The 21,117-nt window shown below is 32.8% G+C and overlaps 1 protein-coding gene and 2 long non-coding RNA genes across 3 annotated transcripts; 1 reads left to right on the forward strand and 2 right to left on the reverse strand.

The window, feature by feature from the left end:
* Positions 1–229: 229 nt before the first annotated feature.
* LOC109118964 (uncharacterized) lies at positions 230–2,706 on the reverse strand. The gene is made up of 3 exons (XR_002026138.2): positions 2,591–2,706; positions 1,728–1,804; positions 230–742 (listed from the first exon to the last, which is right to left on the reverse strand). It is a non-coding gene; the product is annotated as an uncharacterized lncRNA (long non-coding RNA).
* Positions 2,707–11,005: 8,299 nt separating this feature from the next.
* LOC138339650 (uncharacterized) lies at positions 11,006–12,987 on the forward strand. Its single transcript, XR_011212523.1, has 3 exons — positions 11,006–11,159; positions 11,718–11,788; positions 12,728–12,987. It is a non-coding gene; the product is annotated as an uncharacterized lncRNA (long non-coding RNA).
* A 4,972-nt stretch (positions 12,988–17,959) lies between these two features.
* Positions 17,960–19,694, reverse strand: LOC101251747 (serine/threonine-protein kinase UCN-like). Its single transcript, XM_004250816.5, has one exon. It carries the CDS (start codon positions 19,415–19,417, stop codon positions 18,209–18,211), a length of 1,209 nt encoding a protein of 402 aa, XP_004250864.1. The 5' UTR covers positions 19,418–19,694; the 3' UTR covers positions 17,960–18,208.
* Positions 19,695–21,117: the final 1,423 nt, after the last annotated feature.

The raw sequence follows: 21,117 nt of genomic DNA on the forward strand, positions 1-21,117 counted from the left end.
ATCTAAGGGCATGTTTGGCCGTGTTATATGAAATCATAATATGAAGTCATAAGATAAAGTTGATGTTTTTTTTTTGGACATGTTATTTAGATTTTTTATCTTGTATGCCTTCTCATAAACATAAAAATCTCATAAGTTGTAAAATCATTAAAATCGTTCAAATTCTTTATACAATCTGATCAAACAAGCAAAAGTTTATAAAATCACATAATACAGTATCACAAAACTATTCTAAGAAATATACTAGCATTTATTGATCAGACTTTAATTCAATAAAAAAATTGAACATCAATTGTAGTCTACTAATCTTTAATATAATTCTCTAACATAGTACTGTCACGACCCAAAATCACGAGTCGTGATGGCACCTTTGTTCCCAACCAATAGGTAAGCCAACCCAACATATTAACCCAACTAAACCAACAAATGAGTAAAAAGACTAACACTTAGCAAGAATCTCCAACATTGAGTTCCTTATAAGTACGAAATGTGGAAGCTAAAAGATATCACCCCAAGAATTTGGTGTCTTAAGTACAAGAGCTTCTAAAATTCGATGCAAGTCTGAAACTAAATGACAAATCTAACATAAGGGATATCCTGTCTGAATACTAATAACAAAATAAATAAAAGATAGAGGGAGGTGTGGGCCACGGAACAGCCAAGCAGCTCACCACGACTCCAAAAAAACTCCAAGCTCGGACTCAATTTGCTCCACGAGATGTGCTCCTACTCGGAATCGAATCTGCACCACAAAGAGTGCAACAAGTGTAGTATGAGTACGAAACCACGTGTACCCAGTATGTCTCATTGACCGACAACGAAGAAGTAGTGACGGGAGTTATATAAGAAAATAAATTCTTAAATTACACAAGTATGTATGTGTATATATATATATATATATATATATATATATATATATATATATATATATATATATATATATATATATATATATATTACACTTACTATTTAAGTTTCATCCATAATGGAAATCAACATTAAGTATTTTCCAAACACCAAACGAAACATATATTCATCAAGAATGAATGATGGGATGAAATGCAATGCAATATGATACCATGTAATGATATGTCTCAGAATACCCAATATTAGTCAACCGTATATACATGATACTCCTCGGAAATACATCGAGAGTTCCTGACCCATGGGGGACTCGCGAGGTCCATATACCGACACGGACGATCTCCACGTGTCTGTGCGGACGATCTCAACGCACCATCATAATATCCAACAATTTCCGCACGGACGGTCTCCACATGCCCAAATTACAATCTTAACATCTTACCATCCCCAGCACGGACGATCTCCACGTGCCCATCTTATACTCACTCTCATGTGAATGCATGTATAGAATATTATTTCAAAATAAGGGGATGATGATGCATCTCACTCAATCAATATCGACATAATACACAACACCTCCATTATCACAACTATACGGGTGTAAAAAAATAATAAAACACAATCACACAAAATTTCAAGTCAATAATATATCATCCCATGCCCATATGCTTTGAAAAATTCTCAAATTACAATCCACATTCTATAGTAGTAACTTTCCGTTTTATAACACCAGTACTCGTACCAATGCCCGTTACACCATTGATACAAGACCCCCATCTTTCACCCTTACCCCTTTGTCTATTTTCATTTTTAATCTTTAATTAGGAAAATGTCCTTCAACGAGTCTAAAAGACTTAACATACCTTAAGAGCCGAACCTCGTGCCACAAATCTTCAAGATAGTTCCTTCCCTTTTCGCAAAGTTTCGGAATGCTCACGATCTACCAATGATGCAATATTCGTAGGTGAGCGAGTTTGTGGACATTCAAATTATTATAAGTATATCATAGACCCTAAAACTCACTCATATCTCTAATCAACCCCAAATTTTGATATAATTTATATGCCAAAATTTATCATATTTGTCGAATTTCAAGCCAAGAATTTAACCTTAATCACTTAAATACCCTAAAATTTAATATTAAACCTTATAATATATACCTAATAATTAATTACCTATCTCCATATATCAAAATTAATATCTTAATTTGGTAAATAAATAAAATAAGAACAATTCTATCAGTTAACAGCGCAAAGCACTGCAAGTCGTCTAAAATCCATTACGTAAACAAAGTGCCAAATTCTAAAATGTCATTACCAATTAACAATGATTGGCAATGATTGCCTAATGATTGTCCCCCACCATTCACTATATTTTCTCAATAAGAAAAGGAAAGAACAAAAAACCTTGCATATCTATCCTAATTTCATTTTTTCATAATAATTAATTAAAACCAATCTTTAAACGAGAACACCTATGAAGGAAAAGTAACATTATTCCCTGCTGCTATATTCCAATTAATTAACCTAGTCAATCCTCTCCTTATGATCATCATGGGGGTAACAACCAATCAAAATAATCGATTCATCCCGCAAAATTCTAAAAAGAGAAAATCAATACTACACCTGCGCACTACTATTTCAAAATTTATATATATACTTTACTAATTCAAGAAAAATCTGGTTATAATCCATATCAAAGCAAGAAAGTTTCAGTTGCTTCATACCTTCCGCTTCGCTTTGTTCCTCACGTTTGCAGTATTTTGTAACCCTTTTTATTTTCTGCCCTTCTAATGTTAATTAAGTAAAATAAATAAACTAATCCCACTAACCTAAATCAATTAATGGATCAAGTAAAAAGGTATTAAATGAATTATGGATATGACCCACTAACTATTAACTATATTAATTCTTCACTAAAATTTTTATCAACTAAATACTCTTAGTCTTCGAATAGTTTTAAAATACCCCTTTAAATTTTCAAAAGGAGTCGAACTAGTCCTAGTTCTCAAAACGACCTAGCGGGTCATTACAAGTACAAACAATCTACTTGCAATGAATTTGTGTTTTTCGATCATATGATTGAGAAGACGAACGAGCATTTTTACTTTGAGCCATTTGTTGTTTCAATATCATGTTCATATAACGTAAATATTCCATCACTTCTTTGGCATTCTCACAAAAAATTATGTAACACTGCACAAGTTATGACAACGGTCACTTGTGTGTCAATATCATAATGGTTCTTACATACTTTATTTCAATATTCTAAAACTATTTTTTCAAACTCCATAAATCCATTCAATCACATTGTGCAAAAATAAATGTCTACAATTAAACGGTTTGTTGGTATTCTAATACTCTCTTTCACTTCATCTGTGATCTTGCAAATGTTAGTGTAGTCATTTGTATGGAGCTAAGGTCTTTTTGTGTTTCGAAAATTAACAACAATATATTATTTATCTACCAAATAAATATATCACTTTTATGACGAATTACTAAAAGGACATATTAACGTGAATGATATATCTTTGTGTAAAAAATAATATTTATTCTAAGAAAATTGGTGTTTCAATTCATGACACAATGGCCACTCTTGTACGCTCAATATTACGATTTCTTTTTATTGAGAATTGATTTGAATGAAGTGGTAATAATAAAGTTAGTTGGTAAATAAATTTAATAAAAAATAATGAATTTGATGCATATAAATGATAAAGTAGGAATTACTTCTAAGTAATAATAAATTTTATATTGATAAAAATAATCGTTACGTGAGATATAAATGGTTTTTAAAATAATGATATGAATTACAAATGTTATTTACATATGAAATAAATAGTTAGTAGGCAAAAAAAGATTTTTTTAAAAAAAAATATAAACATGTGTATCAATTTCTTTTATTTGAAAAATCTCAAATCATATTTTCTTTTAGAGAATTGGAATCGCACATCCAAACGGTAATTTCGTCTCATGATTTCATTCGCTATATGAAATTAAATGTCCAAATGCCTACTAAAAATAAACTTTTTATTTTTTTATTTTTTTCTTCAACTTCCCTTTTCTCTTTCTTCTCCACAGGTCAAAAATCATTCTCAAAATAATATGTCTAAACTTAAATTATATCCTTAAAATATTATGTTTTTGGTAGATAACATCCTTTAAGTATTTTAAAGTTAACAATTTTCATAGTTCTGTTAGGATTTGTCAAAACTAATGGATCATGCAAAAATCAAGTCATGCCTTTGTATTTATTTTTTCAAGTTATACCTGAAGGAATATTGATCGTATTGAAGTGTTAACCTAATAAGGGAATACATGGGAGATATATATAGGACATATAGGAAGGAGTCATAATCCTAATAGGACTAGGATTAAGGAGTACTAATCCTAATAGGACTAGGATTAGTACACAGTAAATACTAATATTATTTAATACTATTTATTTAATACTATCTGTTATTATCCCCCCTCAAGCTGAGCTGAGCGGAAGCTTGGAACTGAGGTAATTGTGCTGTCGGCTCGGGAGAGGCTTGGTGAGAATATCAACCGGTTGTACTTCAGTGGGTACATACTGCACAGTCATGGTGCCGACCTGAACTTTATCGCGAACAAAGAGACAATCGATATCAACATGCTTCATTCTGGTGTGTAGGACGGAATTCTTGGCCACACAGATGGTTGATTTGTTGTCACAATAGAGAGCAGGAACAGTGTGAGTGGCGCGGAGTTCGCGAAGAATATATGTGACCCACATGGTCTCAGCAGCGAGAAGAGCAAGGGCGCAGTATTCAGCTTCAGTCGAGGACCGAGAGACCTTGGGTTGTTTTTTTGTACACCAGGAGATCAGGTTCGGCCCCAAAAAAATGAGAAACCCCGATGTAGATTTTCTATCATTTTTATCATTCGCCCAATTTGAATCTGAGAACCCCCGAACCTCCAAGTCCCCGGGTCGAATGAGTAAACCACGACCAAGAGTGCCAAAAATGTACCTGAGAATGCGTTTTAGATAATGGTAATCATGTTCACTTGGTTGATGCAAGCGCTGAGCAACTCGGTTGACAGCAAACTGGATGTCAGGACGGGTAATGCCAGATACTGTAGATCCCCAATGAGGTTGCGGAAGTGGGTGATATCGACAAAGGGGGTGTCGGCTCCATTCGTAGACGAAGAGACTGCCATCGGTGTTGGTTGACTGGTGCATTTCTCCAGTCCAGCTTTCTGCAACAGATCTCGAGCATATTTTGACTGATGAAGAAACAAGCCGCTGCCTGTCCGAGAAACCTCCATTCCCAGGTAAGGGCCAAGGTCCTTCATTTTGAAGGTAGTATGCATAGCTCGAGTGACATCATGAATGAGAGCTGCAGTAGAGCCTGTAATAATGATATCATCTACATAGACAAGAAGAATAATTATACCGTGTGCTGAATGTCGAGTAAACAGACTCGTGTCGTGTATGCAACATGTGAAGCCGAGTCCCTGGAGGAACGTTTTCAGACGTGTGTACCAAGCACGGGGGGCTTGCTTGAGCCCATACAGAGACTTCTGGAGTTTGCAAACATGTTGAGGGAAGCAGGGATCAACATAACCCGGTGGTTGCGTCATGTAGATAGTTTCATCAAGCATTCCATGAAGAAAAGCATTGGAAACATCCAACTGATTGATGAGCCAATTGTTGCATGGCGAGTGACAGTACCAGGCGAATGGTTTCCTGCCGAATAACAGGACTGAATGTCTCGGAGTAATCAAGCCCATACTCCTGATTGTATCCGTTAGCAACCAAACGAGCCTTGTACCTGGAAATACTGTCATCTGCATTGTGTTTAATTTTGTACACCCATTTACAGCCCACTGGGTGCCGCCCATGGGGCTTAGGTACAAGAACCCAAGTTTTCTGATCAGTCAAAGCCTTAAACTCGTCATCCATAGCATGACGCTAATAAGCATTTTTTGAGGCAACAGAGTAGGTTGTTGGTTCACTATTGGGAAGGGGTGTATTTGGTAGTATGGTAGCCTGAAAGGTTTTGGGTTTAAAGATACCGTCTTTGCCACAGGTTAATATGGGATGAGTATTGGGGGTGGCACGGGCGGTGGTGATTCGGGGGTGGCCGGGAAAGACCCAAAACGGATCGAGCTGGAGATGTTGTGGGTATGGGGTGGTTCGCGTTGGTTGTGAGTGTGGGTGGTGGTTGCGGGTGTATTGTGGGTGACGGTCGAAGGGGTGATGAGGGGTGGTTGGGTAGTGGGTGGAGGTGTAGGGGAAGGTGGTGAGGGACCCTGTGAGTATGTTGGAAAAAAGGGAAGGACGCCAATGGATGATGTATTTGTGGAGGAGGAAATAGACTCGTAGGGAAACTCATTTTTGACAAATTTGACATAACGAGATATGTAGACTTTATGAGTTTGTGGGTCAAGACAGCGATAAACCTTGGAGGTAGGATGATAGCCCAAAAAAATACAAGGACGGGATCGGGGTTGTAATTTGTGAGTAATATGAGGGCGTAGCCAAGGGTAGGCAAGACACCCAAAGACGCGGAGGTTGGTATAATTGGGAAGTTCTTGGTAAAGGAGTTGATAGGGTGATTTGTTGGAGAGGATGTGACTGGGCATTCTGTTAATGAGGTAGTTTGCGGTGGCTAGAGCTTCTACCCAAAAGGAGACAGGGAGATGAGATTGATGTAGAAGAGTAACCACCGTTTCAACGAGATGGCGATGCTTACGCTCAGCCACCCCATTCTGTTCGGGAGTGTATGGACAGGAGGTTTGATGTATAACTCCCAGGTATTGCAGAAAATGGCCAAAGATGTTATTTACATATTCCTTTCCATTGTCACTTCGAAAAAGTTTAACATGAGAATTGAATTGTGTTTTGACCATTTTTTCAAAAGTGACAAAAGTGGTGTATGCCTGTGATTTGTGTTTTAGTGGGTACAACCAAGTGTATTTTGTAAAATCATCCACAAAACAAATATAATAGCGAAAACCAGCAAATTAAGGAACAGCAGTAGGACCCCATAGGTCAGGATGAATAAGTTGAAAAGGTGCAGTTGTACACTTCTCAGATAAAGTAAAAGGTAATTTATGAGATTTAGCAATTGAACAGGAGTCACAATTGTTTACATGAATGGAAGAAAAACCTAATTGAGACATTAAAGAATTTATTATTTGAGTAGACAGGTGACCCAGACGACTGTGCCACAACAGACTGTGGCCATCAGCCGAAAGAGCCACCGGAGCCACAGGAATGCTTTCTGAAACTAGGTGGGCAGACGAACTTGTGCCAGGAAGAACGTACAGACCATGCTCACAGGGGCCCTGAAAAATCACCCTCTTGGTAGTATTGTCTAGGATCTAAAAATCATTAGAGGTGAACAAGAGTGAGCAATTATTGTCTTTTGTGAATTGGTGAACTGAAAGGAGATTGGTTTTAATAGAAGGGACGTGGGTAAGGTTACCTAGGTGAAAGATAGCGGTGGGGGTTTTAATGGTACCCGTGCCAGTGTGAGAAATATTAAGGGACTCACCGTTGCCAATAGTAATATCGTTGGAGCCATGATATGGATTTGGAGCGTTAACCTTGGATAGATCAGAAGTAACGTGCATGTTGGCCCCAGTATCCAACAGCCATTCAAAGGAGGGGCCGGCTTGAGATGCATAATTGGCACGGTTATCACTATTTCGGCTCTCCTCATACTGAAACCAGCAACGAACAGCGGTGTGTCCTGTTTTCTGACAGATTTTGACAAGTTGGACGATCCCGCTCGTAAGTGCCCTGCCCGCCGCTGGAAGATGACTGTCCGCCGCTACCGAAGGAGTGCAGGCTGTTGTTGCTGTCGTGCTGCTGATCGTCGTACGGCGGACGACTGCCCTGCCGACCGCCGCGCCCGCGGCCTCCGCTGTTTCTGCCATAGCCGCCGCGACTCCCCTGCCGGCCGCCACCACGCCCCCCACGATAGTTCTGGCTTGCGGTGAGGGCGGTGGCCGACTCCATAACAGCGGCTTCTCAGAGAAGAAGTTTGCTCTCCAGATCCACGTTGATTTCTTCACTTTTTAGCCACGAGGAGAGAGTATCCAGGTCAATTATGCGAACCGCCTGTTTAATGGAGGAGTAAGCTGATGGGAGCCCCCGAACGATGCACATGACGAGATCTTTTTCGGGAATGATTTCGTTCACGGTGTCGAGGGCTGTGATGATGGTGGAGACCTCGTCTAAATACTCCGCCATCATTTTCGTGCCTTTGGTAATTGTATGGAGACGATCACGTAATTGAAAAATATGAGAGTGGAAAATTGATGCATAGCGTGTTGCGAGGACCGTCCACAGGGCTGAAGTAGTTGTGTAAGATCGGACGTGTTTCTGAACCGTGGGAGAGATGACTGCAATCAAACATGATCGGATCTGGCCATCCACGGCTTTCCAGGCGACATGGGCCGGATTGGTTTTTTTTTATTTGTCCGTGGCGGTGATGACTGCCGGCGGCGGTTCTGTGCTTTCATCGACGTATTTGAGAAGGTAATTGGCCTCAAGGGCTGTAAGAACGGTGATTTTCCATGTAGGGTAATTTATGTCTGATAATTTTTTGGGAATCAGGGCATGAAGATGCCTGAGAAGGATTTTAACGCCAGAAGGAAGTGAATCGAGAGGATCCACCTCGGTTGTCATGGCTGCCGCCGCCCAAGAGAAGAGAGGGAACGATCGGTGCCCTAAAGAGAGAAAAAAAACCTAGAGAAAAGAAGATCTAGGTTTTCTGGCTCTTGATACCATGAAGGAATATTGATTGTATTAAAGTGTTAACCTAATAAGGGAATACATGGGAGATATATATAGGAGATATAGGAAGGAGTCCTAATAGGACTAGGATTAAGGAGTACTAATCCTAATAGGACTAGGATTAGTACACAGTAAATACTAATATTATTTAATACTATTTCTTTAATACTATCTGTTATTAATACCAAAAATATTATCATAAATTTTTTTGATAATTGAGTTTTGTGCACAATCTTTAAATTTAACAATTCTTTTCATGTAATTTAATATTAAAAAGTATCAATTGAAATAAAAAAAAATTCAATTGAATATGCTAGAAGCAGTGTTTGTTGGAGACTTCCAATAAGGGAGAATAAAACAAACCCGAATTCTCAATACAAATACATAAGTATTATTGTCATTGATTACCAAATTACAATAGCAAGACTAGAATTACGAGGAAAAGTACCGAAATATCAAGTAACTAGAGATAAGAGATAAGAATGGGGATGAGAAGTTAAGATTCTAGAAAGAGATGAGAGGAACAAATGGTTTCTTAATAATACGCATAATCCTTATGTCTAATCCCTAATCCTGTTTAATTGATTGATAATTGGCTCTGGATCCCAAATAAAAACTCTCTAGTATTTTACTCGTTCAATAATCTCATCTAAATCAGCCCCATTTACGACTTCTTACACATAAGCCCGTACAAAGTCTACTTGATTCACAACAGAGAATGAAACTTGAGACATAATCAGTATTTTGATCACCTCAATATCAAATTGCCTCAAAAAAATATTTGATCAAACTACAATTTGACTTTGAAAAAGATGAAGATAGTAAAGCTATATCTTATTTCCCTTTGTAAATGAGAAAAAAAGCATATCATGTATCCTCACACCTTCTTAATATTTTTTTTTTATTTCAGCAAGTAATGCTATTTAAGATTTTAATATATTTTTTTCATAAACTTTTTATAATCAGTAATAAAATTATGTAGAAAAAGTTTTATTGATAGTCAGGTGAACTCCACATGTTCTTTTTTAGCTTGGATACGTTCGATAAAAAAATACTCGTTTAAAGAAAATGAAAAATAATTTTACCAACTTACTCCTAATAAAGAAAAACTATTTAATTGTTTGTGATTATGTAAACAAACCAATTTTGAAAGGAAAAGGCCAATTCTTTCTTGAAACCATAATACACCTTTTATTTCTAAATAAAATGACCAAAAAAAAACATCACTTATTTTTAAAAACGATGCCTTAAATTTAGGGCAAGAGACAAAGGGAACCTTTTGTTAGTGACCTCAAAAAGGGTTCACGAGCCAAGCATCCAACATGTGTGATTTTTCTAAGCAGACAAACAGAATATTTATTTTGTTATTTTCGTTATAATCTTTTACGTCTATGGAACAAGAATACAAAATAAAGAATAATATTTTGTCTTGTAAAATTTAGTAAAGAACTATTTAATTGTATATGATAAATAGTAATTGGTACCAACATGATTGTTCATGTTAAATTTGGTGAGGCAGCACTACACATGTTCAAGAATTGTGTCTAATGTATACAGATTGGTTGAACCTAATTAAAAAAATATTGAAAGAGGGAATAAATAAAATGAAATGAAAAGAGGAAAGCAAGAAAATTGCCGTTACTGTAATAATAATAAATAATATTGGGGGCAGCTGATTGAATCTTTTTGGACGTTAATTAACTTTTTTATCAATTCTCTCATATAGTTGTCAGTAGGGGTGTTCCTTTTTTTTTTTATATATATATTATTTGGTTTGAATTTTTAATTTTTGATTTTGGAGAAATGTAGCTTAATCTAATTTAAAATAAATTTGATTTATTTGAATTTTCTCTTTTTGCTTTGAATTCTTTTTGATTAATCGGTTATGTTAATAATTAGAAATATGACAAAATTCTTTGTTGTTTAAAATATATATATATATATATATATATATATATATATATTATTCGGGTTTTTTTATTTTCAAAAATCAGACAAATTAAATTATTAATTCAAAACCAAATCAAGAGTCCAAAAAAAAATCCAAATTAGAATTTGGCTTGATTTGATTTAATTTTTCGGTTTAATTCAAATAGGGATCGAGTCGTATGTCCTATTTACTTGTGAACAACTCTTGGTACTCAATTGTAATAGACCCTCTTAGTCGTTTTAGAAATTTCAACTATTATTTTTATATTAACCTTTTTAGTAGATTTTATAAATAATTTATATGACTTGTAACAATGAGTGACATGATTTTAGATTTAATAAAAGATTATGTTATTGCTAAAAAACAATTAAAAAAATAGAAAAAAATAGAAAAGGAATTAATTAAATAAATGAATAAAATAAAATAAAAAGGGGGCAAAGTGCCCTAAACTGTTAAAAGCCGCACGGCTAATGAGAAAGAAAGAAAAAAAAATGATTTGAAAAAGAAAAAAACGCAGAGAAGAAAAGAAAAGAAAGGGAGAAAAGAAAAGGGAAAAGGAGAAGAGAAATCAATATTTTCATCTCAAGGCGTCAAGGTAATTATTTTCATCCTTTTTATTAAGTTTTTATGTAATTAGAAGTAGATTTTTAGATTAAAACGTGTATGATTTACACTAATATGCGAAACTAATTTTTAATTTTGTGTACATGTATGCATATGTTATTTAGCATAAATTTCACCTTAGTCATTAAGTAATTATGACCAATTGTTGATGATCATGAAACAATTATTGGGAAGGGAGGTAAATAGACATGCAAGAAGCCTTCCGTATATAAGTATTTCATGAAATATCTTTATTTTGGTTTTCAAATATGGGTGATATAAATTGGGATCAATTTGAGATCCTTTTAATAATTTTCATATTATCATTTATGTTTTGATATATTAATATATATAATTAAGTATTAGGTATATGGTATTAAATGAATATCCTAAGATTTATGATATTGAAAAGAAACTAAAATTTAATCCTAATCTTGAAACTTAAGAACTTAATTATAAATTTGCGTGAGTTTTTTTTGGTTTAGTCTAGACACGTGCTATATGTGTGTTGTTAACTTCGAAACCTTATAGTGTTTTATTATTTGAATAGACTGGATTTTATTTGGAAGTGCAACAAAGGAGGAAGGCTAAAGTCCCGAAGTGATTGTTCGATAAATTGAGGCAAGTGGATTTCTAAACTCTTGTTAAGTGTATGAAATGCGTGTATGTCCTTGTGGTATATGTTTGGAAGTAACGGGATTGGTGATGGGTTGACTTGCCCACATTGATTAATTCTAATGATGAAAAAAATGGGGATAACAAAAGGCAATGTGATTAATTGTTTATGTGTGTTGTGTTGAGAAAGGGTTGAAGTCTTGTTGAATCATTGTTGATGTAACTTCATGTTTGTGTGGTTGTGAACTGTGCGATGTTATAAAATGGTCATCTCATTATTTGTGTGATTTTGTCATCTGCATTATTCTGAGGCATTGGTTGTGACAAGTGTTATGTGCATTGAGAAAGAATAGGTACTTAAGAGGATGTACCATTTCAAGGGACGTATCGCGCATCGCGATGGATACTATATTTCGAGGGACGTATCGCGCGCCGCGATGGTTACTATTATCGAGGGTCGTGTCATGCGCCGCGATAGATGCATGGACAGATATGTCCCCCATGGGTCCCGGACTGAGAGACAGCGGGTGTGTATCATTAGGTCAGACATGCATCATTATACTTGACATTGCATTCCATTGCATTGCACATACTTATTATTAGTGAACTTGATATCGTGTTTTGCTGATCTTCTGATTGCCTCCTGTGGAACTTGTGATAGATCAATATTGAGCTTGTCGCGGATATGTAATTTGTTGAAGTATTATTGTTGAGGATATGTAATTTGTTAAAGTTTTGTTGTTGAGGATATGTAATTTGTCTAAGTGTTGTTGTTGAGCTACGTGTTATGTTGGGTAGATTTTAATTCAGATTGTTGTTGTGGAGGTTCGGTTGGGGGTGGTAAGAGTACTCGTATTTCATCCCCTTAGCTTGTGTTTAGAGGTTTACTTGCTGAGTACCGTGTGGTTTGGTACTCACCCCTTACTTCTACAAATTTTTTTGTAGGTTATGAGCCTGGATTTTTGTTGTACTTGTCATTCTCTTCTTTTCCCAGGCTTCTTGGAGATTTGTGAGGCAGCTGTTTCCATCTCAACAGACTTTCTTCTCCTTAATTATGATCAAGTTCTATTCTAGAAAAAAGTTCATTTGAGACTTGAGTTTTTCATTTGAATCAATTGTAATATTTTAGAGGCTTGTACACGTGAATACCAGGTTTTGGATTTCTTTTATAAGTTACTTATATTTTAGTTCCGCACTTATTGTAATGGTTGAGTTTTAGGCTGGCTTGTCTTGGTGGGATAAGACGAGTACCGTCACATTCATTTTTGGGTCGTGACATCAATTTTCTTTACTATTATTCTTTTTTTATTTATCAAAATAAACTCTCTGAAATTTGACAAGACTAATTATATAATAAACGGAAAAGGGTTAAAATTGTAAAATAGACCATTTATATCCATAGTTACATTTTGGGAGAAAAAATGCATATGTTGTTATCCTAAGAGATCACATATACCATCAAGAGTTAACACTCCATATTTTTATTGACTTGGCAAGCCATGTGGGATTAATTTTTCCACATAAGCATTGTCAATTAGGATTCGCTACAAAAGAACTAGACCTTTAGTAGCGACAATAATTGGCACAAAAGCCCAAAAAATCGTCACTAAAATTTTTTAACATTAAATTTTAATTTTGTGTTTTTTTCTTCATTATTTTTAAAAAATAAAAATGATATCGATTAAGTAAGAGTTTGAAGACAATGTATGTTTTACTTTTATGTTACATGTAAATGTATAAAATGTAAAATGATGCATTATATGTGAATCGAGAAGTAATTTTCATGATTTTTCGTAATAATATTGGATGTTTTTAATATTGATATTGCAAGTTATTTATTTTAGGAAATTAGGTTGCAACTGAAAATTAATTATCATATTTTTTTTGGTTGAAAAATAGATTATACTAGCGAATGGTTATGTTGTTGGAGCCTTAGCCATCACTAAAAAACATTCATAACCTTTAGTGACAATATTTTAGAGTTCCGTGGCAACTTTGTCGCCATAAAGGTCAAGTTCTTTTGTAGTGAATCTTAGTTTGCAACGCTTAGGTGAAGTGATTAGTCCCATGTGGCAATGCCACGTCACTAAAAAATTAAGGTGTTAACTCTTGAGGATATTTGTGGTCTCCTAGGATAACGGCGTGGATATTTTTTATCCCAAAATATAGTAAAGTATATAAATAATCTATTTCGTATAATTTAAGGGCAATTTTAATCCTTTTCCATATAATAAATATAATTGTGAAAGTGATAGCTTGTTAGCAGCTATGTCCATATGGGATTGATAAACCCGATTGTATAAACAATCACTTGTTATCTGCGGCGAAGTACACTTGTTTGTGTGCGGGAAGAACAACAATTTTTTGGTGCTTTTACAAGGCCTTAAATCATTTACAAGTTATATTTTTTATATTGTGTGATTTTGAGGTTTGGTGGATATATTTTTGCAGCCAAGATATTAAGGAGTTTATAGGGTCTTTCAGAATTGAAATTGGATAAGTAGAACTTATGAAATTAATTTTGGCGTGAAATTAAAGATATATGTAGAGATGACTCAACATAATTCGAGACCTAAAGCGAAATTTTTATTAGAGACCTAAAATCTAAATAAACGTTATCTGTATTTATTTATTTTTCTAAATTTCTAGATGTAAATTACTATTTAATATCTTTAAACAAATTTTTCTTCTAAAAACTTTTTATTGAGACAATTGCATATAAATTATTAACATAATTTTATAAGTAGTCAATTAATAAACTTTAAAGATAAATGAGGGCCTAAGGACAATGCCTTAAATTTTGAAGGCAAGAACCGGTCCTGGATATATATTGGGATGTAGGGCTTAAAACCTCAACTTTCTCCAATCAAATCATATATATTGTGTTATAAATTGAAGTTATCATTTAAAATCGTAAATATAATAGTTATAATCTTATCCTCTCTTTTGATACGAGACAAATGTTGCAAAAATCTCCCAATTTGAGCTTCCTAGCTCCCAACAAACGTTTTTAATAAATGGTGCAAAGTTAATTTTAATATATGGGGATTTTCGCATTTGCAACCTTCCCTTTACATTATTTTTATGATCTTGGTGTTTTAACTTAAAGGAAATGAATTTAATTAGTCTAAATTCACTTATAATTTACTTTTTCTAATAAATTTTATTATTAATTAAAATAAAGATTTTTCGATTAAACATCAATTACTGGTGGTCAAAGACTTTGTAATCGTTGAAGACAAGGTAGACAAGATTCTATGAACAATAATAGAATTATTTTTTGTTCTTTAAAGATAGAATTAAGACTTTGACTAATAACTTTATGACTCAACCGATCATATTAATGTAGAAACTAGAAAGTTTCTAGCAAATTTTAATGTCCACATTTACCTTAGAGTAAAGATGAGCACTAATGTTAACAAGTGGCCGTAAATAATTAGTCAACGATAAAAGTTACTTTTGATTTACTTTTCACTTTCTCTTAGGGGTGATTCTTATTAGGATTTGCAATTTTCAATCTTATTTAGTAACTAAATAATTGTATTTTAATTTAAAAAGAATTTTTAGTAGAATGGAAAAAATCTCATTTTTATATACTCTTTTGTTGAAGAAAATATTTGAACTTCTGCAAATTAAATATGAACTTTTTTCATTAAATTAAATATTAACTTTTTTCATTAGTATAAAATATGTTTTGTCAACTAGAGAATTTTGCTTAAAGGAATGTATTATTCTCTCTGTAATTTCAATATTTTTTTAGATTAGTTTTTCATATTTAAGTGATGAACTGACAAAATTCATATCATAAATTATTTTTTATATTATTTTATCGTCTGATTTATCATTGACATATGGACGGCTCAAAATAGATAGATTGTTTTAGATGAAGTTGCAAACAATTTCAGAATAATAAATACTTTTTCTAAAATATCATATGTGAAGATAAAATTCCAGTCATATTTTTAATATAACATCTTAAAAAATAAAATACTTTAAAATTATTTTTAATCCATAATGATCTAAACATTATCCTTTAATCGTAATAACCAATAACGATAAAGATTATGTGAAGAACAAAGATTAAAAATATTTTATCGTAAAAAAAATTTGTTCGAAATTATCTTGAATTTTCTACCTTTTGTGTTTTAAAACCAAAAGATTCTCTGGGTAAAAAAGAAATTCTTACTGGAAAAGAACATTTTATATCTAACCTTTTCTTTTTTTAAGAAAGGAAAAATTTGAAGTTCGATAAATTGAATAGCAATTTTTCTGGTAATACGTAATACGATTTCTATCTCATTAAACCAAAAAAAAAATAAAAAAAAATAGTCATTTAAAGAGTTTTAGTTAGGAAGAGATCGTTCTCTCTGTATTCATAATATTTTATTTTATGAAAAATGTATAACTACCCCTTAGATTATGACTGAAATTTCAGACATATCTTAACTAAACTAAAGTCCTATTAATTTCGAACTTATTTTTTTGTATTTTGTGCACCTTTTGTCTTACGTGGCACACTCTGTGACTCCATGCAATTGAGGCGCGTGGAAGATATTTGGATACCACGTAAGACAAAAAGATGCACAAAATTACTAAAAAATAAGTTCAGGGAGTACTTATGCATTTTTCCTTTATTTTATGTTAACTTCTCATATGTACGTATATCATGAATTAACGCATGCTATAATTTACAATTATTAACTTTCGCATGATATTTTGTTATTTCGATTCCAACAATTTCTTTAGTCTCAGCTCTTGTTTGCCATAGTTTTTGAGGTTGAACATTGATATTTTGAGTTTTTGAAATTATGATAACTTAAGATTATATTTGAACAAGCATTAACTTAAAAAATAAAATTTGTGAATGAGTGAAATTTTTCGGTAATCAATTTTCGGATATTTGAAGATCATAGTTTTAAAAATTTTGTCCAAAATATTGCCAAATGTTGAACTGAATGAATTTTTATTTATTTCATACTCTATTTAAAAAATAAAAAACAAAGTCTATGTCAAAGGCTAAAAAGGAGGGTTGTTTTATTAAAGTGATAAAAAGAAATACTAAAGTTAGGCTAAATGACATCAAATTCAGCCCCGTAAATTCAGAAGGCATTGTCTAGTAATCATGTGAGTGCACGTCTTTCAAGCAATTAAAAATTAATTAATGTAAAGAGGAAAGTGATTAGGAATTTGCAAAAGTAATTTTTTTTTATACATGATAATTAAACTAGCCTTTAGTAGTCTAACTAAACCATTAAAAATAAAATAATGCAATAGCACTAGGACCACTACAAGCACCACCTCAAGTGAACAAATATTTCCCTTTCTTCTAATCTTAGTAAAAATAATTGTAAGAGAATTTTAATCCCAATTAAAATGGAAGCTTGTTCAATGTAAGGCTATTGCCAAAAGATTGATAAAAGAAAGAAAAAAGATAAAAGATAAAACAATTTGGTTTTATGAATTTTGGATTAACAAGTGTCAAGTTTAATTAGATTTTCAAGGTTAGACTAAAAGCAAACCAAAAATTAATATATTAAATAACTCTATAAAATCTATATATATATATATTGTATCTACTTGAACTTCACAAATGACTGAAAGAACTTTATATTGAATTATGTGTCAATATCAAATTATTCGAGTATTAAAATAAAATAAAACAGCCGTAAAATAAGTATATTATTATGGCATTATATTATACTAGGAAGAAAATACATGTTTTTGTAGCTTTGTGAACTGTGTCTAATAGTCTTGTTGGGACCTTAAATATGTGTTAATAAATTTATTCAATTTAATTATTGATTATTGAATTTGGATCTTGTAAATCAAATCCATTGTAGCTAAATTCTTATCTCGAAATCATAAAATACAATTCTTAAATCCTCGGCTATAATACTACTATTTCCTTTCTTCTAATTTTTTTTCCGGATAATCTTAATTTACCTTTTTTCTTTTTGCACAAATATATTTGATATGTTCTTGAATAAATTAAAAATTATACTATATACTATTAATTCCTTCCTTGTATTTTCTTCAAATAATCTTAAGATACCTTCTTTATGAACACAAGTATTTTGAATTTATGCAATTATTATTTTCTTTCCCTCAAAGTTACGTTCGTCTTCATAAATAAACTCAAAAGGATTTTACTATTAAGATCCAAATAATTGTAGTCAATTTAAAAAAAAGAAAAGCAAAAATACCTTTCTTCAAAATAAAAGGGTAACAATCATTTTGTCCAAAATAATAGAATTCCAAATATACCCTCAATATTTTAATCATCTTTATTCCTCATTATACCACCACCCCATATAATTCAATAATTCCACGCGCGCCACCGCAAGTGCGTATATATACAACTCTTTTTAAATCTAAAAACGCTAAACAGCTAATATTATTTACAAAAAAAAAACTATAATCTTTACATTAAAACTCCGTTAGTGAAATATTATTTGTCCACTCATCATGTGAAGGTGACCATAACGGTGACGGTGGTGCCTTCAATTTCTGAAAATACTCCGTTATAGTGATCCCCCCTTTCTTCTCTTCTTCCGTTACATCTCTTAACGGCAAAAACGGCGGACGTACAACTTCCGTTAACCTATCCCATTTCATCCCTCGAAAAAACTCATGCTCCTTTACCTCCGACGCGCCTCTCCGGTAACCCAACCGGCGCGTGGGATCTTTCTCGAGCAATTTTCCGATCAAATCGGCTAAATCGTTTTTCCTCCCGATGAACTCCGGCTCCGTCATCAATATTCTCCTGAACGTTTCCTTTCTATTTTTCCCCTTAAACGGCGTCGTTCCATATAACATTTCGTAACACAAAATACCAAGCGCCCACCAATCAACTGAAAATTCATGACCTTCTCCACGTATGATTTCTGGTGCTACGTATTCTTCAGTACCAACAAATGAATTTGAACGTTCGTAAAACGAACTACGATTCCTTCTGCTCACTGGAGATACTCTTGCACTTTTCACTTTCCTTAACCCATTTCTGGCATTAGATTTGCACTTCACCATGGATTTAGCGAATTTGCTGAATTTGAATGTTTGTGGCTGTGATTGCGTTGATAGAATATCGTTGTTTTCTGGATCTGAATAGAATTCGAGATTCTTCTTCGGAGTTAAGGTTGTAGATAGATCGAAATCTGTTAAAGTAACATGACCAGATTGTTGAATAAGTACGTTTTCAGGTTTCAAATCTCGATAAGCAATGCCTAAAGTGTGTAGATATTCAAGTGCAAGTACAATTTCAGCTAAATAAAAACGGATAGCAGAAGGTGAAAAAACGTGATCGCTTTGAGTGTAACGTAGGACGTTAAGGTCACCACCTGGGCAATAGGGGACAGCGTAACAAATAAAATCAGAGTTTTCAGTGAATCCGATGAGGGTAGGGAGGAAGGGGTGTTGGAGACGGGAAAGTAGAGTGGTTTCCCATAGTGCACGACGGTGAATGGCATTAGAAGAAAAATTAGATTTATCAACAGCTTTCAGAGCGAATGGAGATAAGGCAGATGGATCATGGAAAATGTCGTGGACTAGAAACACGGTTCCCATGGCGCCTTTACCTAATAGTTTGATGACTCTAAGATTGTTTAGAATTAAATCAGATGATTTGATAGTATCCATTGAAGAGAAATGAAAGAAAGAGAGTGTGTATTATGTATAGATATAACAACAAGAGATTATTATTACTAGTGTTATATATAGAAAAGGAAGAGTGTACGTGCGCTTGGTTCTGGCGTTCGTGTGTGTGTTATAGGGGAATTTTTTTTTACAATTTGTTGTGTTGGTATTTTTTTTTAAAAAAAAATATTTGATGTATATATGTACTCTATTTAACTAATTAAACAACTCATACACTGTCATGTTTGGGGAGAAATGAATAATGATTATATGGATAGAAAGATATTTTTGTTCATTTCACTTAGTTTATTTTATCGGGGAAGAAAAGTTATAACAATACGAGAGAAGAGATTGAGACAACAAAAATATACTCATTAACTCTATAAGTGGGGTTTAGGAAAGATTTTGTTTTTTAGTTTTAATTCCTACTATTCCTTCAATTTTTAATAAATTTAACTCAAATAAAATATAAAAAAAGCAAGAAGAAAAAAAGAATATGGTAAAAATATCAAATAACACGAATAAATAATACGATAATTGAAAGAAATGAATATACTAATTATAGTTAAATCGAAGTTCAAGAAAGTAGGAGAAAAAGTAGACCATATATTGGGATTACCTAGTCATAAATCTAACAATTCATCCTAATTAATTCTCGAATTTCACATCCTCCTATTTGAATCATGTCATTGATAAACTACAAATATTTCAAGTCTTTTTCTCCCAGTAGTTCTTTCGCTTACCTTTCTTTACCTTTCCTCGGATTCACCATGGCAAGCATCTCAAATTTTCTTTGCACAGAAATTTAAACTTCATTTTCTTCACATGTTAGAACCATCTCACGCTTATTTCCATCAATCTTATTAATAATGAAGGCCACACACTTCTTCTTAATTTTAATCAATATTAAACAATGAGCTGTTTGTTAACTACGTACTTATAAGAGTCCCTTCAATTTGAAGTATGTTCATAGTATAGTCGTGCATAAATTGTGTTGCATTTTTTTATAATTGAGTTAAAAAATATAAAATGGAAGGAAAATAAATGAAGTCGAAAATTCAATGGTGCAAAATTTAATTTATATGCTCCACACATTCAAAGAAAGTTCCTGTAACGATACAATAATATTAATTCTACAATGTCATACATATGTAGCTTATTATAAATATATAAATCTAATAACATTAAATTCTGACTGATCACTGACTGTGATTTAACAATGAGAAAAATCATTCAAAATTTTAATTGGTGATGCTATGGGTCTGTCTCATGATCGCTCTGTTAGCAATTAATAATATACAGCTGCTATAACAAATAATTATCAACCAACACACGTATGCATTATTGATGTACATTAGTTTATTTTGGCTTAATACAAAACTAGCCATGTATTTTTTATATTTTTATTTATACACTTATTCAAAACTTCGTTTCAATTTGAATATTTTTCTTCAAATTTTTAATTAACTTTTTCTATGTTCTAATTAAATTTTATTAAATAATTAAATTACTCAAATAAAATATGTCACTTTTTTTAATTATATATATTTACTTTCAATAAATCGTAAAATTCAAGATATTTTATACTTGAGGTCAATGGTACAATTAAAGAAAATTGACACATTTAATTTAGTTAATTTAACTATCTAATAATCGAATGAAAACACATTATATATTTTCTAAATTTTAAATCAAAAGTATCA

This window comes from Solanum lycopersicum, chromosome 11 (genome assembly GCF_036512215.1).
Source record: "Solanum lycopersicum chromosome 11, SLM_r2.1".
Lineage (NCBI taxonomy): Eukaryota > Viridiplantae > Streptophyta > Magnoliopsida > Solanales > Solanaceae > Solanum > Solanum lycopersicum.

What these genes read in the sequence shown, in the direction of transcription:
- LOC101251747 (XM_004250816.5), bottom strand. Translation starts at nt 19,417, where the DNA reads ATGGATACTATCAAATCATCTGATTTAATTCTAAACAATCTTAGAGTC.